Here is a 26,223-nt window from a genome sequence, read left to right on the forward strand (position 1 = left end):
ATCTAATAACCTAGATGGATTATATATATATGATTACTAATGAATCTTAATTATTATTGAATAATCTTCTTCACTTTCTCTGGTTGCTGCAGGTCTGTTACAGCCATGTTGGTATTCTCTTGGTCTCTCGTGAGCCTGCTGCTGGTGTCCTCCTCCTGGGCCGAGGTAAGATATTCACTCCATGACATGGAGGAGCGCGTCGGCTCCAAACCGGCCAATCGCAAACCAATGTCATCATGTGGGAAAAGACGTTTGACCTTTTTTGAAATATAATGTTTTCAGGTTGAGGCTATGGCTATGAAACTATAAATGATCCAGAAAGAGGGAAATAGATTGAGAACAATGTTACATATTCAATGTTTCATCAACTACTGGAGACAATCAGGCCGAAATTAGAAAGTAAATATTGGAAACCAACACAGACATGTCTTGGAGCTTAAAACATAGGCAAACTCAAGACATAATGTATTTCCTTTTTTGTGTTTTATCAAATTGTATTCGTATTACTTATTTATGAATACATGCAGTTTGTTTTGCTCTAAAAACAGAGAATAACAATATATCAAATAGATATTAGTTATTGATTATATTATATAAATTCTTTGGAAAAGGAAAAGCTCTAGTTTATTTCACAGATTAAAGTCGGACGATGACATTGAACGAAGTTCAAGCTACAGAGAACATTTTGAAAGATATGTGGACACTTCCAGATGCATAAAGGCAACAAAACCAAAATTACAATTACTATAGGCTGAAAAATATGGAGCCTCAACGAGTCATTATTAAATAAGTCCATGTTGTGAAACGTTAATGATATCAATGATAATGATATATATATATATATATATATATATATGTATGTACAGGACTGTCTCAGACAATTAGAATATTGTGATGAAGTTCTTTATTTTCTGTAATGCAATTCATGCATTCTGGATTCATTACAAATCAACTGAAATATTATTTTATTCTTTTAATATTTTTGATTATGGCTTACAGCTTAACTCAATTAAAACTCATCTAAATATTAGAATATCATGAAAAGTATAGGGTATTAAACAAATCACTTGAATTGTCTAATTAACTCGAAACACCTGCAAGGGTTTCCTGAGCCTTGACAAACACTCAGCTGTTGTAAATCTTTTTTTTAACTTGGTCTGAGGAAATATTAAAATTTTATTAGAGTTAGAGTTTTAAGCTGTAAGCAAAGAATATAATAAATAAAATTTGTAATGAACCAGAATGCATGACATTTTGTTTTTTGAATTGCATTACAGAAAATAAAGAACTTTATCACAATATTCTAATTTTCTGAGACAGTCCTGTATATATAAATAATTTTTCATCAATCAAAACCTTCAAAATCAAAATATCACAACACTATATATATATATAGTAGCAAGCTGATCTGTAGTCTGTTTTCATAACTTTTTATTCTTCTTCTTTTCCATTTCACTGTGGTCGCGTGCAGGAAGGTGAGAATGAAATTAAAGATCTTTTTTATCAATACTTATTCAATACAAAAATATATAGACTGTGTCTGTGCAAATGTATTGGAAGTGAAAGTGATCCTGACCTCACTAAGCTCAGTTGACACTCTGCCACATGTTGTGCAGATGTGGCTGCCATTGAAGAGGACACGTCCAGGGAGCTTTCTGTCAGTGAGCTGTTGGAGCGAGCCAACAGAGACCGCAGTGAGTAGATATTTTCCCGACCTGAACCGTAACCACATCGTCGATATCACAGTACGACATATTGCTTAAAAAAGGCTTCCACTGAACGCACCATTTTGTTTTGGAAGCACAGGGTTGCTCCACCGAAAACACACTTCAACGTACCACTAAAATGATCATTTGTTGCGATACAACACACGGTTGGTTTCCCTGTATTTCCCGACTCACGCCCGTGTTGGTCCTTCAGACCCCGAATTGGACGAGCCTGTCCTGATCCAAGGCGACATCGCTATCAAGTCTGAGGCCGACAGAAACGCCGACCCCTGCACCTCCAATGGCTGTCTGTGGAGAAAGTGGACCGATGGGAAGGTCTACATCCCCTACTACATCGCCAACCACTACTGTAAGCAGGGATTCTTCTTTTTCAATCTATTCTTTTTGACATTGTAGCCACTTCTCTATGAATAGTTAGATTTCTGTCCTACCACACAAGTTGACTTATGGGGACCAAAAAAAGGTTTTATTTCCCCATAAGGCCCTGGAAGTGAATAAAGACCCGAGGCTGGCAGTGACAGAGTGCATTGTGCAGTTCAATGACAGAACATTAATCATTCAGGTGAAGATAAAGCTACGCTGGTACAGTTATTCTCAACCTGTCATATTTGCCCTGCCAGCCGCCCGAGAGCAGTCCATCATCACTCGTGGGCTGGAGTCTTTCTCCTCGGCGTCCTGCATCCATTTCAGACCCTACCAGAACGGAGATAACGAGTGGCTGAGCATCGAGTCCAGGGACGGGTAAGAGTCCAAGTTTTCGTTATGTTCATACTCCAAATTTTCCCTCCTACTGTTTTTGTTCGACAAGGACTGTAGGCTGCCACTTTACAACCATGTGTGGTGATATTCTGTGCGATTTCTCAACTCTGCCGGGTGTCTTGTACGTGCGTCGACAGCTGCTACTCCTTCGTGGGTCGCCAGGGCGGCGCTCAGACTGTGTCTCTGAGCCGCCAGGGATGCCTCTACCACGGCACCGTCCAGCACGAGCTGCTCCACGCCCTGGGCTTCAACCACGAACAGACCCGCTCCGACAGGGACAGCTACATCCGGGTGCAGTGGGAGAACATCCTCGACGGTTCGGCGGCTTCAGATGTCTACGTTGTGACTTCTGTTTGGTCTTTAGAGTTGCCTTAGAGCTCAAACAGTTTGAGTTAAAACTGAATAAAAGAGGCAAAAAGCCTATTTTACTCCCATTTACCAAGCAAATGAAGACAACACGACTTGGCAAATAGACAGTTAGATAGCAGTGGGGCAATCTGCAGTTTGTGGCATCTGCTTTCATTGGCCGAATGCTTTGACCGTACGTACTGCTGTTTTCTCACACTCTGAGGACATTTCCAAACCTACATTTACTGGAGCTTGTCTGGAGAAAGGGAAATACCTCGACCCAAAATCAATACATGATGTAATAACGTAATTTTGCTGATAATTTACCAACTCAGAAAAGTGGATTCGGGATGAATTTCTGTCAAGTCTATGTTTTTAAAGAGCCACTATCTAGTGGACGTAAGTAGAACTGCAGTTTCGTGTTGGGAAGAGATGACGTCGACAGTTCAAATTTGGCATTCTGAAAAAACTCTTTTCACCCTCATGTTTGCACAACTGAAATTCATATCTTTTCACTTTAAAACGGTAAATGTCTGTGATTTCGCACTTACAGTTTTCTCTCGTCTCTGCAGGTATGGCGTACAACTTCAACAAGATTGACACCCTGAACCAGGGAACTTCTTATGACTACGGCTCTGTCATGCAATATGAGAAGTATGGACGACGTCACGTTTGTGACCTTCACACATTTCTATTTTTTCTGTAACTGCATAGACACATGTCACTTCGATCAGCATGCGCTCCGATATGAGCGACTGGGAGCAGGACACGCTGGAGGCTCCTTGCTGGCTGACTTTAGGGAAGTCAAATGGCCTGAACACGAGGTGGTTTATCAGGGACTTTGGGAGAGTAGCACAACCAATGTGGATCTGCTTTTCAACATGACCACATGACACATCACAGTCCGTGACTCCCCAGGTACGCCTTCTCCAAGAACAACCGTCCCACCATGGTGCCCATTCCCAACAGCAATGTGCCCTTCGGTCAGGCCACCCAGATGAGCAGGAATGACATCGATAGGCTGAACAGGCTGTACAAGTGCTGTAAGTATACTGCGGGAAATGTTGGAAATCTTTGCAATTCCCTGCAGTCTCTAAAAACTGAAAGAGGCCTTTGCCCTCTTGAATGCCCCTCTGGTGAATAAAGAAAGGAGTGGCCTTACAATTTAAAGAAGTGATATATTGCCTTAACGCAGCAGCTATATGAGCAAGAGGGTCAAAGTTTTATAGGTGAAGTTGTGACAAACTAGTCCGTGCCAATTGAGTGCATACTGCATGCAAGAGTACGAACAGGGCGGGAAAAGATGCAGTATGTAGTAATACATACTGCATATGTGTGTATTTTATGAACGTGCATATCGGCATATAAGTATTGTTTGGAGACAGACCTAATGTGAATATATCCTATCCTTGTAATATTCACACAGCAGGCTCCATCCTAATGACACACCTTTTTCATTCTGCAGAAACTGCCGTGACCTTTGCCCCGACCTCCCTGACGACATCACGGAGCACGCCGGTGAAGCGGATGAGGGTTTCGGGCGTACGGCGGTTTTGGGATGTCCTGCAACAATAAACCTGCAGACTTCCTGAGCATCCAACTGTTTAATAATGTCATGTGAAAGAACAAAGGGCACTTTGTAGATTCGGGGAATGTTAATAAAAGGCTTCTCTTCAATTTAATTTTCATATAATATCACATAAGACCATCAATGTGAATGGTTTAATATCTTCTGATCATAAATGCAAAGCAACTCACCATTGAACTAGTATGATTCATTCCTACTCATTGGATTTTCATTCAAAGTAAAAAAAACATCTTAAAAGAAAAATGTTATCATTTTGTAGAAATGTTCTCATCATTTTCTGGCAGAACATGAGCTCATATCTGTAAAATATGAAGTGCCGGCCAGCAGCTGATTAGCATAGCTTAGCACAAAGAGCTAACCTGGCTCTGCCTAACAGCGCCTTTAAAGCTCGCTGTCTTGTTTATTTGATTACATTAACAAAAGTGACTCTCTGCCAGAAAGCAAGCACACAACTAATCATATGTATCCACATGTCACGTGTGGAGGCTAATTAAATCCACCAGAATTTTAAGAGCTGGTATTGCACGACCCAAGAACCGCCCTTATATATTAAAATCAGTATCCATGTATTGTCCTCAGGGTGCAACCTCCGGTTCTGCTGATTAAACCGAAGCAGAATGTCTTAAAACCTGCACTGTCTCTGCTGACCAGCAGGGGGCGACACCTCCGGTTGCAAAAGGAGGTGATTATAGACATCTATGAGAAAATGACTCAACCTCTCACTTGATTTATTCCCCCAGGAAACATTGTACACATAAGTTTATGGTCTCACTTTCTAGTTTCAAGTCTCCTTCAATACAGCATGATGTTCATTTAGTCAATGATGGTTAATTTAGAGTGAAATAGACCATAAAGCAGGGTACGCTTTAGGTCTAGACTTGTGTCGTTGACAGGTCGCTTCCGCTACCAGAGCCGTATACGGCGTCTCTATATCACTCCTACGCTGTCCAAACACAGTAACTTCCATTCATTGATTGTAAAAAAAAAAACTCACGACCAGTGAGGTCACCATGACTATGTCCACTTCTTAGAGATCATGGTTTTACGTAATGTTAGACCAATTGCTAGGCTGCCATTTGTATTTGATAAGAAAAGTCTCCACACAATTGATTTTTTTTACACTTTAATTTGGTAACCCAGCGTAAACTGTTCATACCACTGTGCTGCCACGCTGTCCACTACCACCACCTGCAGACATCCCCATGTTGAATGATCATTTGGTGACGCATTACAATTACTAACACGTTGCGTTCATCCCTTCAGCTCCCTGTTTATGAAACATTACTCTATTATCATGTTCTTTGACATTCAGGAAGTCGATTTATTGATCAGAAGATGATTATTATAAAAAAATGAATCTTCAAGGTTAAACACGGATCTCATTTCACTCCCAGAGTACACGTCAGTCTCATCCGTTAAGTGTGCCGTCGACATCAGGGTGTTTGAAGTCTTTCCTCCACTTTTTCGGCAGTCAGGACGAGCTGGCAGGCTCTCAGGGCCGCCACCAGATCGGACGTTCGGGCCTCGGCTCTCCGGCTCTTCCTCCACACTTTCAGCAGCTCCCTGGCTGTCTCGTCGAGATCCGCGTGCCTCATGTTCGTGGCTACGGAGTCCAGCTTGCCTTCGGTCACACCCAGCTTGCGGCCCAGCTTGCGCCAGTTCTTTCCCAGGTTCTCTGCGATCACCTCGGTGGCGAGGTCCAGGTTGGCTGACGGGAGGCAGAGGAGACGTCGAGGGTTTAGAGAAGAAGAAAGAAAAATCTAACATTTTGGGAAACAAGTGACTCTAAAACCTGGTTCAACAATTAAAATCCAATGTATGTATCCAAAGTATATTTATATCATGACCACAGAAAAGATTGTATTGATGGTTTGCAGGTGGGATGCATGTTAATATCAATATATAAAAAAGGTATAAAATATTAGTTTTAATAGTTTAACCCTCGTCCATCACAAGGGACATTTAAGGCTTTTTAGTTATTTCATCATTTTAGCTGTTTAAATGCAAATGGAATACATTTTGGCAAGGCTGTGAGGTTGTTTTGGGGGGATTTTGAAAGTGCAACCCTATAAGTCCATGATAAACTGTGTTGCCAAAATAGTCAACAATAGTTGTACAGGCTTACCTTTTATATACACACACACATACACACACACATACATACAAACAGGTGGCAAGCAAAACAAGGCAACTCTGCTTTGGTCTTAGGATGGAACGTGTACAAACTTTTTAACTACATTTACAAAGATGTACAAACATGGTACATTCTAAAATTCACATAGTGTTGTTGCTCCATGTGGTCCCACCTGAAACGGCTCACACAACAGGTCACGACATGGAAGCATAGCAGCCAAATTGAGTGTGGTGGCATTAGCACTGCCAGGTCCTCTCACTGTGAACATGCCACGGCAAGTTCGGAGACACAGGTTTGACCTCAATGTGTGGCAATAGAAATCACAGGCTGAGTTTAACCAGGACATACGTGAACATACATCCAGAAAAAGTTAAAAGGACATCTGTCAGAGCAAAGTTGGACTGCAAGTTTAGGAAAAAAAACAGATGGAGGAGATGAAATGTGAGGCGGCAATGGCGCCATTTTACTGGTTAAAGTTAATGTACTCGTCATGAGGAGTACAACTCAGCCTGTAAAGACATTACAATTGCACATGCTAATGTTACACGTCTCTGTTATTGTGAAAGTGAAGAACGAAAAGGAGCGCTCCGGACTGCGCTGCTATTTTCAAAAGTAATCGAGTTAGTTGTCCCTGTTTATTAAAAAACGGATGACTCAGCGCCCGTTATGCACAACGAGACTGGTTGATGTACGAAATGCTTTGGAAAGATCGCCCTTGTTCAGGGATAACATTTAATTTAATGTTCTTTTAAATATATAGACATATTTATTTTTGTTGTGTTTGTTTTTTTTCCGGCCAATGTGAAAGTATGCATGACATAAACAACAGTTTGGAAATATCAATTTGAAAAAGATATTCCTTAAAAAAACCATCTTGTAAAGGCCTTTAAAAAAAATTCTTAATTGAATGGTACAGCACCGAAATTATTACTCACGTTCTATGTATATCAATTTTTTTTAATGTGAAATCTTTTTTTAAACATCTGTCCTGAAGAAGTCCACTTCCACACCTGTCGTTTACCTTGTGGGGTCATTGAGGTCAAGGGTTAGTGGGACATAAATACCAACTTCCTCCCCGCAGCCATGTTCAAACCAAGGGAAACACTTAAGTTGCATGATGGGAAATATAGGACCCAGGGTTATTTGGGTAGCTTGACCCAACTAGAGAGTGAAAACATCTCTCCTGCCATGTGGAAGTCCCACCCCCACAACTTTATGGGTGGTGTAAAAAAAGTGGAATGAAAGCACCGTCACCGGACAGTATATTGTAGCTACAACCTCCACGATGAAGGACATGGCTTGGCAGGACAGTATTATCTTGCCGTAGTTCGACAGTCATGGCGGTAGTACTCGGAGCCTCCGCCAGTAGCAGAAGTAACGTCGGCTCGACACTCCTCTAGCCTACCTCTCTCCGCCGCGTCCGGCTGGTCGTCGCTGGATCCCGCGCCGCTCTCGAAGTTGTCCAATTTGTCCGAGAGGTCCCTCTGGTGAATGTGTTTGAGCAGCTTGGACAGGCACTCGGTATTGTCGGCGGCCAGTCGGCGTAGCTCCGTCAGCACCTGGAACAGCTGTATCCCGCTCGTGATCCTCTCCAGCTTCCCTTTCCCGACAAAACCTCTGCACAGGAACTTCATGTCATCCAGCTGCTTCTGGGCCAGCTGGTTGGAGATGTTCAGTAACAAGCTGTCGAACTGAAAGCCGCTCATGTCTCCTCGGACGCGCAGGTCGGAACCCTTCCTCCTCCTCCTCCTCCGCTCGAACCAGGAAACACCTCGCTTTTACTTTCACTTCCGCCCGTCGGGTCTGTTGGTCTGCGGCTGTTAGCGCGTCAGGGCACAGTTCAGTAAAGTTAGAAAGATATTCACAGATTCGGACTTCCCGGCTCAATAGCTCTCTGACGAAACGGAGTTAAAGCACAAAAACACCTCTCTGTGATCGTAGTGATGTCGACAACAAGCTACAACCTTCATTTTACTAAAAAAAGCCGGTCTCCGAGATCGATAAATAACGTTGGTCTCAATGCGATCAGATGTGAGACCTAAGCCCAGGGACCGTCTGCAAAAGGCAATCCAGGAAAAACATATTCCAAAAATATTCAATATATCCACTGAAAGATTGTGAAGGCTGACATAACTTATACCATACGTCAAATGGCCACCCTGTGTTGTACTACAGCTGTTTTTTTTAAAATAAACTCATCTTAAATAATTATTATGAATTATATTTAATATTTTATGGGAAAAAACTTCAATAGCTTCACTGTTATCAAGTGTTGGATGAAACCATTCATTTCCTACATCAATGGGCTCCACATAGGTGGACTACACCTCTTACTTTGGAGAAATGTGTTTTTGAAAAATTATTATGAATATTTTTTCAGATTTTATTGGAAAAAATCTTCAATAGCTTCATTATTATCAAGTGTAGAGTAAAATCATTCTGTATCTACATCAATGGGCTCCACATGAGTGGACTACACCTATGATTTTGAAGAAAAAAGATTTAGAATAATTATTATGAATATTTTGTCATAATTTATGGAAACAATCTTCAATAGCGTCACTGTTATCAAGTGTAGAGTGAAATCATTCAATATCTACATCAATGGGCTCCACATGAGTGGACTACACCTCTTACTTTGGAGAAATGTGTTTTTGAATAATTATTATGAATATTTTGTCATATTTATGGAAACAATCTTCAATAGCATCACTTTTATCAAGTCTAGAGTGAAATCATTCAATATCTACATCAATGGTCTCCACATGAATGGACTACACCTCGTACTTTGAGGAAAAAAGATTTGGAATAATTTTAATGAATATTTTGTCATAATTTATGGAAACAATTTTCAATAGCTTCACTATTATCAAGTTTAGAGTGAAATCATACAACATCTACATCAATGGGCTCCACATTAATGGACTACACCTCTTACTTTGGAGAAAAAACATTTGGAATAATTTTTATGAATATTTTGTCATAATTTATGGAAACAATCTTCAATAGCTTCACTTTTATCAAGTCTAGAGTGAAATCATTCAATATCTACATCAATGGTCTCCACATGAATGGACTACACCTCTTACTTTGAAGAAAAAAGATTTTGAATAATTTTTATGAATATTTTGTCATAATTTATGGAAACAATCTTCAATAGCTTCACTTTTATCAAGTCTAGAGTGAAATCATTCAATATCTACATCAATGGTCTCCACATGAATGGACTACACCTCGTACTTTGAGGAAAAAAGATTTGGAATAATTTTAATGAATATTTTGTCATAATTTATGGAAACAATTTTCAATAGCTTCACTATTATCAAGTTTAGAGTGAAATCATACAACATCTACATCAATGGGCTCCACATTAATGGACTACACCTCTTACTTTGGAGAAAAAACATTTGGAATAATTTTTATGAATATTTTGTCATAATTTAATCGCTTCACTGTTATCAAGTGTTGGATGAAACCATTCATTTCCTACATCAATGGGCTCCACATAAGTGTACTACACCTGGCCGGCTATACCTCATGAATCATTATACCATGGGTTTAATCTTGTACGGCACGAGAGAGCAAATGGCCAGGCAAGGGTTAAAAAAGGTGAGTAATTATATTATTATAATAAATCTTAACATCAAGTTGTTTTGAAACAATCCATTTGAAAAATCAGCTTTAGTTTTTTGGTAGTTCCGTTGGAGGAAAAATACATAATGCATACTGGGTACATTCTACTTGAGTTTTGCAGCAAAATACAATTATTTTTCCATTTTTACGCATGTTGTCAGGTCACATTTGATGACTATGATGGAGCCATTGGATTTGTCAACATAAGTAATGTGCACTGGAAGCTTGTGGTGAGTATGCAGCTGGTCATGTGGTACAATGTGCCTTTACAGCATTCATGTATGGCTCATTGTTGTGAGTGTATTTTAAGGTTATCAATCTTAAAATTGCTTTAAATATTTATAACAACATACAATCAAGTCAATATAACTAAATCTAATTTAATGTTAAATACAAGTTTTATTACAAGTTAATGTAATTTTACATAAATTGTCATTAATAAATGAAGAGACAATGAGATTGTATATTTGTATCTAATGTAGCTGCATTGTGTACATGCACATCTGTAGCATGTGGATTGATTTTCAGACTGTTCTTTTAGTTTTAAATGTCTTCATGGTAGTCATCCCTACCTTAATGAAAAATATATATATGATTATTGTCCAATCAAAGCACTTGAATCATCCAACAGAATCCCGTTGGTAGTCCCCACTGCTACTCTAACAATTTGAGTTTTCTTTGATTGAGTATGACCCCATATTGTGGAACTTATTTTCACACTAATATTCAGTACTTTCAAGTAAAATGTTAAAATATGCCTATTTAGCGTGGTTTGTTTCTTTATTTACTCACAGTTGTGATTATCTTGTGTACAATAAATATACTTCCAATGTTGCTCATTCATTTAGGTTTTACATAAATAAAATGTATTATGTTATTATTGTTGCTGTTGTTGGTACGTTTAAAATATGGCATGCTTTAACACTATATTACTTTTTAAAACAGTATCTCCATGCCCTTTTAAACCGCATATTTGTGGTTGATCCTCTGCAAGGGTCAAATGAAGTTGACGACTCCAGAAAGGCTGGCCAAAGATGTGGGTAATATTAATTAGATTATGGGAAATATATAATGTTATTCACATCTTTAGTAAGGCCATAGAGTAAGTGCAAATGTAAACCAAAATTATTTTCCTTTCATCCTGCAGACAGTATTTCAAAATGCCGGAACAGACTTGGAAAGGAGGACTGGGTGAACATCAAGTGGCAGCCGGGCCAGATAACCCACAGCTGCCAGAAAGATGGCAGCAGTTGTGGGATCTTTGTCATGCAGGTTATTTAATGCAACCTTTTGTCTTTCTGATAGATTAAACAATATGCTGTTTTACTATGTAAATTCATACAGGTGTGTTGTTTTGCCATTTGACAGATGGCCGAGATGACGGTGATGGAACTTCCAAAGATTCCTCAGCATTTTCGCATCAACTCATCTAAACAATCTATTGACAAGCTAAGAAGAAACATGGCTGAAGACATTCTGAAACAATCAGGTTTAAAAAAAATAGGTAATCAATATTTGTTTGACTTAATACATAATTGACACTAATATACATGTATTACTTTACATACACTGTCACTTTCAAATCACTGCTTGTACCTACACTTACATACTGTCTATTGCACTACCTGCTACTCCCATTTGTCTGTAGTTTAGTTTATTATATGTCACCATATGTGTAGTATATGTTATATGTATATATGTTAGTATTATATGTATAGGTTGGTATATTTAGTAAGGTCATTATATGTTATTACATGTAAATTATGTTCAGAGTACTTGTACAGAGTGTATGTCATGTTATGTTATATTATGTTTGCTATGTTATGCTATGGTAGTTGTTGTGTGGTGCCTTGTCCTAAAATGTCAGTGCCCAGTCTGACCCTGTGTCATTCTGTGCATCTGACAATAAAAGACTTGTAACTTGTAACTTGTAACTTTATTTCTAGTTTCAAAGGATGAGCTCTGTTCCTTCTGTGGAATTGAGGACCTGCCCAAAACTGATGTTGATGCTGTTTGGGTGAGACTTGTTTTTAGACAATCTGAGTTGTGGATAATCTGTAGATAACCTGGAGTGAGTTTCAAGGAATAACATTAGTAATCAAGTATTGTTAACTTGTATGCATAACATGTTTCCTAAAGTTTCAATTTTTTAAATATGTTAAATTTATTTATCCCCATGTAGATTCAGTGTGGAACTTGCTCAAGATGGTTTCACACGCTGTGCCTTGGGATGACAGCAGCACAAATACCAAACAACATTGGTATTGTGTGTTGTGTAACTGAACACTTAGGAATATGTATGTCTGACTTTGTCGGATAAACTTGTTGACTTCAAGTTTATCCAGTTAAATGTTGTTCAAGCCGAACCAGTCATGTATACATTGGTATCTGATCGTTCATAAATATTAAATGGGGGAACTACTTGACGACTATGATGGCTCTTATTATAATGTGTGTGGTACTATTTTTTAATTCAAGACGTATAAAGTACGAAGAATAGGTTTACAATTGCACTAATTTGACCAAATCACTGATATTAACAGACTTTAAGTAATGACCACTGGGTTACATGTTTTCTCAGAAGAAGCAATTAGTGAATATAAGATATATTTTTTGTTTGAGTATGTATTACAAATCATGAAAGTGCTCCTTAACCAATATGCTGGTTTCTGGAAAGCAAATAGGACACCGTTTTACATTGTATCGATGCTGAACACATTTCGGTTCAAAATAATCCAAATTGAACAAACAATCTTAAATACACATTGGTTTTTCATAATCAATAGATATCCTGGTGACTGACGAGAAAATGGTGCCACTTTACTTTGTCCTAAAAACAAAACTGAGATGATTAAAAGAGATCTTCTGAAGAAAGTATTGTAGTTTTACCAACACAGGATTGGTGGTTAAATATAATTTTATTTAAAATTATGCAAAAGCACATCATCAATATAGCTGATCTAGTACAACAAAAGAGAAGCAATTGATGTAGGAAATGTTGACAGCCTACACTTTACTACAGTGGATATATTGAATATTGTCTCCATAAAATATTTTAAATAATTCATAATTATTCATAATCATATTTCTTCAAAATAACAGGTGTAGTACACTCATGTGGAGCCCATTGATGTAGATGTTGAATGAATATACCCTACACTTGATAACAGTGAAGCTATTGAAGATTGTTTCCATAAATAATATCAAAATATTCATAACAATTATTCAAAATCTTCTTTCTTCATAGTATGAGGTGTAGTCCACTCATGTGGAGCCCATTGATGTAGATGTTGAATGATTTCACTCTACACTTGATAATAGTGAAGCTATTGAAAATTGTTTCCATAAACTATGACAAAATATTCATAATAATTATTCCAAATCTTTTTTCTTCAAAATAAAAGGTGTAGTCCACTGATGTGGAGCCCATTGATGTAGATGTTGAATGATTTCACTCTACACTTGATAATAGTGAAGCTATTGAAAATTGTTTCCATAAATTATGACAAAATATTCATAATAATTATTCCAAATCTTTTTTCTTCAAAATAAAAGGTGTAGTCCACTGATGTGGAGCCCATTGATGTAGATATTGTATGATTTCACTCTAAACTTGATAATAGTGAAGCTATTGAAAATTGTTTCCATAAATTATGACAAGATATTCATTAAAATTATTCCAAATCTTTTTTCCTCAAAGTACGAGGTGTAGTCCACTGATGTGGAGCCCATTGATGTAGATGTTGAATGAGTTCACTCTACACTTGATAATAGTGAAGCTATTGAAAATTGTTTCCATAAACTATGACAAAATATTCATAATAATTATTCCAAATCTTTTTTCTTCAAAATAAAAGGTGTAGTCCACTGATGTGGAGCCCATTGATGTAGATGTTGAATGATTTCACTCTACACTTGATAATAGTGAAGCTATTGAAAATTGTTTCCATAAATTATGACAAAATATTCATAATAATTATTCCAAATCTTTTTTCTTCAAAATGAGAGGTGTAGTCCACTGATGTGGAGCCCATTGATGTAGATATTGAATGATTTAACTCTATACTTGATAATAGTGAAGCTATTGAAAATTGTTTCCATAAATTATGACAAAATATTCATAAAAATTATTCCAAATCTTTTTTCTTCAAAGTACGAGGTGTAGTCCACTCATGTGGAGCCCATTGACGTAGATATTGAATGATTTCACTCTACACTTGATAACAGTGACGCTATTGAAGATTGTTTCCATAAATTATGAAATATAATTCATAATAATTATTTAAGATGAGTTTTTTCCAAAATAACAGCTGTAGTACAACACAGGGTGGCCATTTGACGGACGGTATCAGTGGTGTCAGCCTAGACAATCTTTCAGTGGAGCTATTGAATATTTTTGGAATATGTTTTTCCTGGATTGCTTTTTGCAGACGGTCCCTGGGTTTAGGTCTCACAGCTGATCGCACATTGAGACCAACGTTATTTATCGATCTCGAAGAACGGCTTTTTTTTGGTAAAATGAAGGTTGTAGCTTGTTGTCGACATCACTCCGGTCACAGAGAGGTGTTTTTTGTGTTTTAACTCCGTGTCGTTTGAGAGCTATTGAGCCGGGAAGTCCGAATCTGTGAATATCTTTCTAACTTTACTTAACTTCAGGGCACAATCACACCAGCCACGACTCTAAAAAACGCAGCCGCACCAAAAACGCCTTGGCAAAAATGTGCCGGGCAAAACAGCGCGGTGCGCCTGTGGAGCGGACCTGCGTGCGCAACCAACCATTGATTTTGGGTTCAATATATATTTTTTAAAAAGAAAGGAAAGAGTAGGCTACGGGCGAATACCACGATCTATTCCATGAGTTGTGTCTCGATGGCGAGGCTTTCAGTTGCACTTCCGACCGAGCATAAGTCAGTTTGAGTCGTGTTTCGATTTAGAATTATAAAGATCTTCGTAATTAAATACCGCTAATATAATATATAATATGAGGTTCTCCTCTGGAAAACAGGAAGGAAAGCCCGCCTCCTACTTGATTCGATTGGCTGCATTGGCCGAGTGTGACATTGATGAGCGGTGCGCCTCCGCGCCTCGCGCTTAAAGTTGAGAATATTTCAATTTTTAAGCGCGCCTGAAAAACGCAAGAAACCCGCGCCGCGTGGCATTTAAAAGGCGCGTCTGAAAGTCGCGCCATACCATAGGGAATCAATGGTTTTGCGGGCTATGCGTTTTTGAGAGGCGCGTCTGGTGTGATCGAGCCCTCACACGTCCAAGCTTCTTCTGGAGAAGATAGGCGCGCGCGTGTGTGTGTGTAAGTATTTACCAGAGTTACTTAGCTGCTTTCAGTCACACCTGAGTAACACGACGGTTGGGAACCTAATGTTGTCCGAGACGGTCGATATAATAAAAGATCCACCTTGGTTGATTCGGTACTTCTGTGGTAGAAATTAACGATTCATAAAGTACCAAAAGGCTAAAGAGAAAGGCAGGAATTTGCAAGAAATAGATGCACTCCAGGCAGTTCTCTCATTTATTTGCAGTTAGTTTAAACAAAAAACAACAAAAAAGACTCAAAATATCAGATATGGACAAATTGGCTATACATGCATATACACTCACACATGAAATGTGCTTCGACATATGTTATAATAGATATTAATCATGTCACAACTTGCAGTGTTCTCTTGCTGTAAATACTAAATGGCAACAGGTGGCATGGGGACATCTCATGAGCGACATCTTCACGTGTGTCATCCGGTTGCAAAGAGATTCAGATGGCTAAAACAACGTTGAGACAGACACAGGCTCTGAAAATCTATCACTGAGTATCAACGCTAACCCTACATACACATAAAGTATAAGGTTTGGTCAAAAGGGAAATGTGCAGTCTTTTCCCTCAAAAGAGCGAGTCACATCCCGGAAACAAAGTAATACAAATGTATTTAGTGTCGCTTCCTTTCAGATAGCTAGATAGGTCCATATCGATGTTTTCTAAAACATTACATAATGAATTAAACACACACAAAGACATTGTCAACACCAATAGGTATAACTGGCCCCTTGTAGGCTGATACAAACCATTTGAACACATTAAATGCACTTAGAAAAGCATTGTCATGAAATAAAAAAAAGCATACAACATGTTTGACCTGCAGTGATTATACATCACTGCAACTAAAGTAAAAAATAGAAGAATAATACATTCTCCCAGTCTGTTTGAGGGCTTAAATCTGGGTTGGATTAATATATTTACAGCAGGGCAGCATTTGACACATCAATACGTGCAGACAGGGATCGTGATTCCACCGTTCAGTCTGCAGCACATTTACTTCCCCTTAAAGTGGCATCCAGTCACTCCTACGTATGTATGTATGTATTTTTTATTTGCTGCTTGATAGAAATATAATACAAAATATTATTCAGTCTTTTGTGCTTGAAATGTTAAAGAGTTGCTGTTTGGGGGAGAAATACCGAATGACAACAGCATTGCCATCAGCATATCCCTCTGTATGACGATTGGAAAAACTCAAAGGAGCCAAAGAGGAGAATATAAGGCAGGTTGAGACAGGTACTCTGCCTGTCACGGCGGTGCCCTTGAGCAAAACACTGGCTGTCATCAAAAGCTGAACACGTGTCCCCTTAAGTAAGAAGCTGCATGCACATACTTGTTCCGCTACACTTTGAAGATTACCTTTTTAGTTTTAGTGCACAACTTAAAAAGTCGAACCCTCTAATAAATACAGCTGAGTATCTCAACGATATGCGATGTGCGAATGACTTTTGTAGTTACAAAAAATTAAGCATAATAAGAATTAGGTCAAGAGCGACAAGGGATTTGGTCCGAGGGAACTCTGTGAGCTGACATCAGCAAACTGCCCCGCTTTGCAGATGCTCCAAAACGCTTTCAACAGAAAAGTTGGCCAAAAAAAAGATAAAGACTTCAATCGCGGTTATTTAAACATGCATTGACATATTTGTGTGGCCACTGGTGGGCAGCAGATGCAAAATAAAGGCACAACACTGTCATCTCTTTCCAAAGTGTAACTTCAGTATTTTCAACCGATGTTTTTGTGTCTACGTGACCGACGGGGACAACCGTTTGAAATTGGACCGGTATCGAGTGAGAACGATGCAGCTTGCAGCTCCTCACCTTCAATGTATGTATTGTACGTAAGTGCTAATCTTTTCCACTGACTGCTCAGATTGTTGAAGTATCTGACAACATTATGGAAATCCCAGAGAGAAAACCCCCCCTTTTTTTTGTTGCTTTGGCATCATGCGGTCTGTTTGTTAACGTCGTGTCTCATCAAATCTTCCTGGAGGAGAAGTCTCGTTCTGAAATCTCATAAGAGGAAACGCGACTGAGAGTTTGATGGGTTGGATGCAGACACAAAAGCTAAGTGTTAGCTCAAAGATTTTCAATGTTGCGGCTGATTAATTTAGCTAGATTTTACATTGTGGACATGACGCGAGACGGCAGAACGAGACTTTTCCTTGAGCGAGACTTGTTCAGACAACAAACCCAAAGGAAAGGGTTTCATTTCTCTGTCGGGTTCTTTCTGGGATGTTTTCAGACATTCTGAGCCTGTCAGCGGCGAAAACAAACTCTTTCAGCAAACGTACATTGGCGTTGAAGCACCTTTAGCATCTGGAGAGTTCTCCTTCAATACTGGACCCACTTGGTTGTCCTCATCAGTCACTAAGACACAACATGGGGAACACAGGGTGCAGGTGGAAACATACCAGAGTTACTCTTTTAGTCGATGAGCTGAACTTCAAACATGAATCCTGATGTTACTCTTTGTTGGATTTGTAAATAATGATGTTACATCATGACAAAATGGAAGTCTTGTGTTTTTCAGCTTGTTCTGCTGCCCCCAACTGGCAAAACAATAAATAAATAGAGATCGGTACGTACAGCTTGAGACAGAGCGTGACATTGCTTTGTGTTTGTGCTGTAAATCTCACCAATTGCGACTTTAAGAATTCCAGTTCATTGGAATGGGTTATAATGTGACTTGTGCTTCTGGGCATTAATGCCACTGAGCATTCTTAGGCAGTTTGTTCACACTCACGAATGTAACAAATGTAACAACAAGCCAAGTGGCGCTCGTGAACAAGAGAGTAGTAAAAATCAACAGGCCGCTCGACACAGCAGGTCTTCCAGATCGCTGCCGTTCGTCCCAACAAGCCGGCGACCACGTTGCGTATTTAAAAAAGTACATCAATAAATTCTTGCGTTTCTATATAATTGTGCAAAAAAAAGAAGTAAAAGAAGGCTTCTGAGCTTTTATGGCTGGAGAGAGGTCCTCCTCCTGAGTCGTGTCTCACCGGTACCAGGAGGTAATTCTTCTCAGCGGGACCATTTGGACGGAGGCTGTCTTCAATACGAAAGCTGCATTCCTGTCCCGTGGGAGAGGTGGCAGGTATAATAAAGATTATACTATTCAATATTAGGTTGCAGGTGGTGTTTGGCGCTGTTTCTTTAGACATCTCGAACAACGATGGCATTGACAAGTTTTCCCCATGTCAGGTGAAACTAATGGCTTTTTTCCCCTCTAAAACAGTACATCCAATAAATAATGCGTGGTGATCATCATACATCTTAGTATAGTCGCTGGATTTTTATGGGGTGAAAATGGTGAAAGAAAGCAAACAACCAGTTTTTAATTCGTAGAGATTCTAACGTGAACACAGCGACGTTCATCTAATGCCTCCAAATATTTCCACACTACGAATGCAGCAAAAGCGTTGCCGATTATTAAGAACTTGATCGCTCGCTAATGGATAGCGATGTGAACCTTTTGCCAGCCGGGCAGCTGAGTAGCTTGTGCTACATGTTGTACACGGCCGCCGCGTCGGCCTCTTGCTCTTTGCGCTTGTTCTCCCAGAACACGGCGTTCTTGGCGTGCGTGGGGGGTCGCCAGTGGGGCTGCGCCGGGCTTCGATTGGCCGACGAAGGGGTGGTGCAGTTGTCCTGGTTGTGGTTGTCGCGCGCCGCGAGCCTTTTGCCATGCTCCTCCTGCATGAAGAGCTCCACCATGAGGATCTTCTCCTTGTGGATCTGGAGGCTGATGTCCTTGGGGATGTCCGGGATTAACCAGTCCACAAAGTCGCTCATCAGCATCACCACGTTCTGCACAGGAGACACAGAGCGGATTGGAACGCCTCTCAGGGGAACACGCTGTTAAAGCATACGGCACAGGCCTCCAGACTAGTAGCAGCAGGCTTGTGTCAGTTACACAGCCAGCTCATCTAAAAGCTACCTCTAGCTAGCAGAAGCTAATGGTCACACCGGACCGAGTGAGCTTTAAAGCTCCCGAGTTTACTGAAGCGATTGTTGTTCCGTGTTTTATGCTATCCTGTCCATGAAAATCACAAACAGGACCGGTGATGAAGGGCAACCCTGGCGGAGACCAACACCCACCGGGAACGTGTCTGAATTACTGCCGAGGATGCGAACACAGCTCCTACTGCAGGCGTACAGAGACCGGATAGCCCGTAGCAACGGGTCCGGAACCCCATACCCCCGCAGCACCCCCCACAACAATTCCCGAGGGACCCGGTCGAAAGCTTTCTCCAAGTCTACAAAGCACATGAAGACTGGTTGGGCAAACTCCCAGGACCCCTCGAGGACCCTTGCGAGGGTGAAGAGCTGGTCCACAGTTCCACGACCGGGACGGAATCCGCACTGCTGGTCTTGAATCCGAGGTTCGACCAGCGGTCAGAGCCTCCTTTCCAGTACCCTGGCATACACTTTCCCAGGGAGGCTGAGAAGTGTGATTCCACGATAGTTCGAGCACACTCTCCGGTCCCCCTTTTTGAAAATGGGAACCACCACCCCGGTCTGCCAGTCCAAGGGTACTGTTCCTGACCCCCATGCGACATTGAAGAGGCGTGTCAGCCAAGACAGCCCAACAATGTCCAGCGCCTTCAGCATCTCAGGGCGGATCTCATCCACCCCCGGCGCCTTGCCACCAAGGAGCTTTTTAACAACCTTAGCGGCCTCTGCCAGGGATATTGGTACATTTAAACAATTAAATCATAATTAAAGTCATGAGATACATTATTGTATTTAATTATGATAAATCAAATGATTTATTTTCCTGGTGGGAAATAATGGGCATCCAAACACAAAAACGTTGCGCAATCAGTGAGGGGCACAACAGGAGCTAAGGACAAAAATCCAAAAAAAATAGAGAATAAGGTCCAAAGAGGACAGAGCAGATGGTGAAAAACGTACGCCAGGAACAAAAGAACCCATGTGGCCCCATTTAGATTGAGCACCATATTTAAAGCAACAGCAGATAAATAGCATAACATGTTTAAGGGGAATAGTTTGTTGTCTTGTTTGGAAATCAATCGCACCATGGAAATGAACGGGGGAGAAGCTGGCAGCCTGTTTCTCTGTATTACATGCACAGTGGGCCCGGTGCTTCACTCATCGGCCATTCATTCATCTAATATACATGAGTTGCTTGCGCGTTTGCTTTGCCCGCATGAAATATGAATGGCGAAAGTCAGCAATGCGTGAGCAAAAGCATGTCGAAGCGTGCCACATGTGTGCTTTGAAGTTAATATGCGTGTGCTGTTCCATACCTGAAAGACAACAACGAAGGCCAGGCGGGCGGCCAGGATGGCCCAGAACTCCTTCGACAGTTCATAGGGTGTGCCGGACGAGGGGGGCTCTCTGTAGTCCTTATACCTGCAGACAGAGAGACACGTTCAAAAGGTTTCATTTGTGCTTTAGGTTGGTCCATTTCTTCTCATACATCATCAATAATACAAAAGGTAAAGTAGACATGATAAATAATGGTTTGAGGGTTTGGGCTTGAGAATGATGAAAACATTTAAAATCAGTCGAGCTCTACAGCAGCTACTCCGTCCATATTTATTAGACAGAAACACTTAAAGGGATGGTTAAAGAAGCATTCAAGCTGACATTTTATCCAAACTAGGTTAGTAGTAGTTGCCACAGTCAGTCACCCGCTTTAAAGAAAATGTCTCTATCAAGTAATTTATGCTAATAATAAAAAATCAATTGTAAAAAAAACGTTGCAATCGACTGAAACTTCTTCCGCGTGCCAAGCTTGTAGAAGAACTACGGTGGCTGAACGCAAGAACACCAATGAAGCGAGTGTTTGTTTTGTCCACTCTGGGCTACTGTAGAAACATGGCCGTGAGAGCCGCTCCCTGTCTCGATAAAGATGAAGAAAATATACTCATTAATACTGTATTACGTTTCTGCCAATAGATCCCCGAAATGCTACACACTGGCCCTTTAAATATTTCTGTGGAACAATTATCAATAATTAGAGGAACATCTTCAGTAAAGGCCGGGTTACTATTCCATATAGTATAATGATTTAAAGCCATGAAGACAACACTGTACGTCTGGATGTGGTACTAGAGGACATTTTAGAGAATGGATGGGGTACAACATGTTCAACGGTGAAAACCCAAACCATGAATACATGATGGGGTAAGGATAGCACCCCTGGCAGATATAATAGATTGTATCCTATTTTTATGTTGACTTTATATTGAATAGAATAATTTTAATTTTGTTATTCTTTTACGTTTAACATTTTTTAAAATGTATTTGATATAATGAAATACGTTTTATTTGGGGTGAGATCTCACATATATGCATGATGTATTATATGTATTGAAATCAATTATTACATTTGTCTTTTTAAGTGATGCCTTACCTGCAGACGTCTACCTTGTAGCCCAGGTGCGTCGGCTCCAGAGGGTCGGTGCCCTGCTGGAAGTCAGTGACGTTGAAGTAAGACAGAGTGTGATTGACGAAGCCGTGCATGGTGCCGTCCAGGCTGTACATGTACTGGTAGACCAGCCTTGGGATGAAGTCTGAGGTGAAGGAGATGACGAAGGCCTGGGGGACGGAGAAGGGCTCGTCAGCTCTGTCTTCATTACATCAAAACACCGGGCCGAAGTGACCGCACCGACGCAAGACTTACATTGACGATGACCGCTACCTTGCTGAGGCCTCTCAGGAGGTTGTACCAGATGCCTGCAGAAAGACGGAAAGCAACGGTCAGCCTCAATCCGTCCACGTAGTCAGTGAGTAGCAGCCACCACTAGATGGCACAAGCACAGAGGTGGAAAGACTTCCCTGTGTGTTGTGTTGTAGGAATGTTATCTTTTTACTTTGAGGTGCAATAACCATAAACTGCTCTCTGGTATCAATGCTGAACGAACCTCCTGCACAAATGTGTCTTGCTAATTCTTTCTCAAGCTTTTAATCAATTGTATTAACCATTTCTAAAGTGTTGTGCCCTACAAATAAACCAAACATATTAGTGTTATGATTTAAAGGGGACATATCATGCTCATTTACAGGTGCACACTCTTATTTTGTTTTTTTACTAGAACGTGTTTAAGTGCTTTCATGTAAAAAAAATGTACTTGTTATTTTGCTCATAGCCTACTATCTGTTTAAATATACCTGTATTCAACCTCTGTCTGAAAGGCTCCGTTTTAGTGCGTTTAAAACAGTATTACGTTGCTAGGAAACCGCTTGGATCCATGTTTACTTCCTGTCAGCTGATGTCATTCACATACAACTAAGGAATGCATACATATATTTTCCTTGAATGCCACCAGAAAAAAAACTGGGACATTAAGAATGTTTAAAACAAACACAGAACAAAGCTGAGTTTAAAGGTACAGTCTGTGAATATGTTTCGATACTTTCACAGTATTTATACAGCACTTCGAACTGTTTTACAATAAATAAAACCAAATGAAAATCTTGTTTCAAAAGTCTTCAAACAATATTCACATGCACTTTGAAAAGGTAGTTTCATCTCTACTCCTGAGAGCCCACACAGAGTGAAGCCCCAAGCTTCTCTGGGATTTTTTAAACCAGAAAATCACTAGCACTAGGTAAATAAACTTCTAATTTGGGGGGGTTGGTGGACACCCACCAATGTCTTTGGCTTTAGCTGCGATCGGCCGGCGCAGCTCCGTCACAAACTTCTTGGCGTCGAGGCGAATCTCGATGATGTTATTCAGAAGAGCGAAGAGCGGAGCCAGAGGGAAGGAAGCCACGAAAAGAGTCACCATCCCGAACTGGATGACTGGAGACACAGACAGGATATATTAGCATAAGTTACTGGATGGACACATTGTAATCTTTTCTTCTAAAAGGAAGACTGACTGTTGGCACTACCACCCACCAAGTTAGGGTAAAATGTGTGGTGTCCAAAATCTGAAAATCTGCTTGAATGCTCCTTCAACCATCCGTTGAAGTTTTTCTGTCTACAAAATATGTACGTAGTAGCTGCTGTACAGCTCAACTGCTGAGATTTGTTCAGAGTTGGCGCTCCGGGAGCTGCAGGAGCGGCAGAAATCTCAAGTTAAATTAAAGCCGCTTTTGTTACTCTTTGGTCACTCAGGAGCATAAGCAGTGGCGGTTCGTCCATAGGGGGCGCTAGTGCGCCGCCCCTCTTAAAATTTGGAGATGAAAAAAAAAGAAGAAGAAAAAAAAAAATCCTGTCAAAAAACATTATATGCCAAATCATTTACCGGTAAATAGTAAATATACCGTGTTGACGCGCTAAATGTGTGTGGGAGACCGTAAGCCCCTGTCAACAACCACTTAAGTTAATGTGAAAAAATATAATATATCGCCATTATCACGGAGAAGCCCCTCCCTTTTCGAGGCGCTGGTCTAACGTGTGTGTACGGCATCGATACAACATTTCAGTCGTTTTGGCAATGACGGGCTTCACATTGCCCGATGAAACGGGAATCTTGGGGCGCACAAATGAGCGATCGCGATTGGATTATTCGGCAGATCAGAGACCCGTATGTTCCCTCAGCCCATAGAGCAGTGTTGCCAGGTCCGCGGTTTTCCTGCGGAATCGGGCCACTTTTGAAGTGTTCTTGGGGTTGAATTTTGTTGTCCTTGGTTCGGGTAGACCTATTTTGCATGCAAATTACATGAATATCTTTAAATAAAAATCCATATTTTAAATGAAATAATTTATTCATACCCAAATCCTACCAAACTGACTCCAGATCAGCACGTACACACATTTTATTTATGATAATATACTGTATCTAATTACACAAGGCCATTTTAGGACCTAAGTCAGGGGTGGGCAAACTTTTTGACCTGCGGGCCACATTCGGTTCTAAAATGTGACAGAGGGGCCAGGAGCATTTGGACACGCAATGTAATTTATTAAACCTGGAGATTGCATCTGTTTTTTATACATTTCAATTTAAGGTGCAAAGTTAAAGTAATCAACATTTACTGGAAAGAGATCAATGGAATCACTTTCAACATTCAAAACAAATTATTACCCAACGAAATACTCAAGCTCAATAATTTCTAATTGTTTTAAACCCCACAAAATAATGGACGGATTGTCCTGAGAGATAGACTGTATTAAATATCCTGCCTGCAGCAGAAACTAGAAAGGGGTCTTTAAATTGAGGGCAATGTGCGGCGTCATCTGGTCAGCATGTGTATGAACCCCGTCACAAACAGACTGACAGCGCTTTACTCGATAAAATATGGCCCTAAAGCTGACAATTGAAGTTAGATTTTTTTAAATTATTCATATCTCTTCTGAAAACACACCTTTACTCATGTGGACGAACTGTTTTGGTGTTTGAAATTGGTTTACCAAAAGTCATAGGTTCACAAAAGCAGTGAAATATCTGAATACAATGCTAGATACATGTAATTGCACCTGTGCATCCTGGAGGGATCCTCCTCTGTTGTTCCTGATCCGATGTGAGGTCAAAGGTCAGGGATGTCTATATGCACAGATTGTAAAGCACTCCCGATTCAAATTTGTGAAATTGGTCTCTACAAATAAACTGAATTGAATAAATGAGGAAAACCAAATTTTGTATTAACGTTTTTTTAGTAAAAATGATGTGGTCTGTGACACATTCACCAAAATGATAAGGATGGGACTGAGAAATGACTTCATATTGCAGATAAAGTTTCATGGGGTGTGTGCAAATAAAAAATGACCATTACATTTTTTTATAAATATGTATTGTACATAAATAAATAGCAATTCTACATTATATACATGTTGTGAAATAGAAAACAGAACACAACTATTGACAGACTATTTACAATATGGCTTCACTATAATAACATCATGTCATCTTGTCACGAGACCTCTCTGCTGGCCGGGCAGGTGGCGCTGCAGGTGGAGCTGCAGGCGCTGGTGAATCCTCTCTGTAAAATACAAAACTAGTCAGCACCGCGCACAAGTTACGGACACCGGGACGGACACCGTGACACGTAACGTGTAGTAAAGACTAAAGACTCTTACCCGGTCCAAGTGGCTCTCTTCTGGCTGCGTGTTCCTCCTCGTGGCTCTGCAGCTGCTCCAGGCTCCGCGCTGCTTGCCAAAATCACTGCGGCTGTTTCTAAATGAGCGTCACCTGTGTCGTGGGCGGGTCCCTTGTGATTTACTGAGTGTTCATTAGTTGTTTTTTTCCGCAAAATGTTGACAGACAAACGGATTGACAAATCATGGTGAAGGCTTTTGTGTGACGAGTACTTTCCGCGCCAACGCACACCGGAAGTAAACAAAGTCACGATTTGGACAAGTTCGGCGGGCCGGATTAAAAAGCCTAACGGGCCGGATGTGGCCCGCGGGCCGTAGTTTGCCCATGTCTGACCTAGGTGAAATAACTTGAGGGAAAACTGCTTTTAATGCTGGCAAACTAAACATATGTTGTTACTTTGTAGATATTACAATACATTTGGCAATGATAGCAATGCTGTTGGACTTTAAAAGCAGTGTATATGGTTTGGCACGGGCATATTTTGAGTTCTGATATTGGGCTGGTTTTATCTCACAGACCTGGCAACCCTGCCAGGGAGCTCCACCTCCACGCAGGTACGCGAGCAACAAAGCTAGCAGAAGCTTGTTGTTAGCATGGCGTCGGTGACTGAAAACTCTGTGGTATCTCTACGCGAAAGACCTTTCAATCGACGGTCAGATATTGACAAGAAGAGGCTGAAAGAGTTGGGACCCGAA

At 40.4% G+C, this 26,223-nt stretch overlaps 3 protein-coding genes and 1 long non-coding RNA gene across 5 annotated transcripts in view; 2 read left to right on the top strand and 2 right to left on the bottom strand.

Moving 5' to 3' along the window:
* The first annotated feature begins 38 nt into the window (after nt 1-38).
* On the top strand, nt 39-5,445 carry LOC130192739 (high choriolytic enzyme 2-like). The gene is made up of 9 exons (XM_056412876.1): nt 39-165; nt 1,472-1,475; nt 1,617-1,694; nt 1,921-2,076; nt 2,348-2,468; nt 2,624-2,802; nt 3,407-3,488; nt 3,753-3,877; nt 4,300-5,445. Coding segments are annotated over exons 1-9 (807 nt in total). The 5' UTR covers nt 39-105; the 3' UTR covers nt 4,302-5,445.
* An 83-nt stretch (nt 5,446-5,528) lies between these two features.
* fadd (Fas (tnfrsf6)-associated via death domain) lies at nt 5,529-8,519 on the bottom strand. Its single transcript, XM_056412875.1, has 2 exons — nt 7,962-8,519; nt 5,529-6,130 (listed from the first exon to the last, which is right to left on the bottom strand). Exons 1-2 carry the CDS (start codon nt 8,260-8,262, stop codon nt 5,856-5,858), a joined length of 576 nt encoding a protein of 191 aa, XP_056268850.1. The 5' UTR covers nt 8,263-8,519; the 3' UTR covers nt 5,529-5,855.
* A 2,839-nt stretch (nt 8,520-11,358) lies between these two features.
* Nucleotides 11,359-12,605, top strand: LOC130192743 (uncharacterized). The gene is made up of 4 exons (XR_008831432.1): nt 11,359-11,461; nt 11,558-11,693; nt 12,136-12,206; nt 12,372-12,605. It is a non-coding gene; the product is annotated as an uncharacterized LOC130192743 (long non-coding RNA).
* Nucleotides 12,606-15,699: 3,094 nt separating this feature from the next.
* ano1a (anoctamin 1, calcium activated chloride channel a) overlaps nt 15,700-26,223 on the bottom strand; it is a 71,197-nt gene continuing 60,673 nt past the window's right edge. For both annotated transcript variants that reach the window (XM_056412866.1, XM_056412865.1), the window contains exons 22-26: nt 23,134-23,286; nt 22,165-22,217; nt 21,895-22,079; nt 20,783-20,888; nt 15,700-19,319 (exon numbers count right to left, since the gene is read on the bottom strand). In XM_056412866.1, coding sequence (XP_056268841.1) covers nt 19,017-19,319; nt 20,783-20,888; nt 21,895-22,079; nt 22,165-22,217; nt 23,134-23,286 — 800 coding nt within the window. In that variant the 3' untranslated portion in view covers nt 15,700-19,016. The remainder of the gene's footprint in view (nt 19,320-20,782; nt 20,889-21,894; nt 22,080-22,164; nt 22,218-23,133; nt 23,287-26,223) is intronic.

This window comes from Pseudoliparis swirei, chromosome 4 (genome assembly GCF_029220125.1).
Source record: "Pseudoliparis swirei isolate HS2019 ecotype Mariana Trench chromosome 4, NWPU_hadal_v1, whole genome shotgun sequence".
Taxonomy (NCBI): Eukaryota; Metazoa; Chordata; class Actinopteri; order Perciformes; family Liparidae; genus Pseudoliparis; species Pseudoliparis swirei.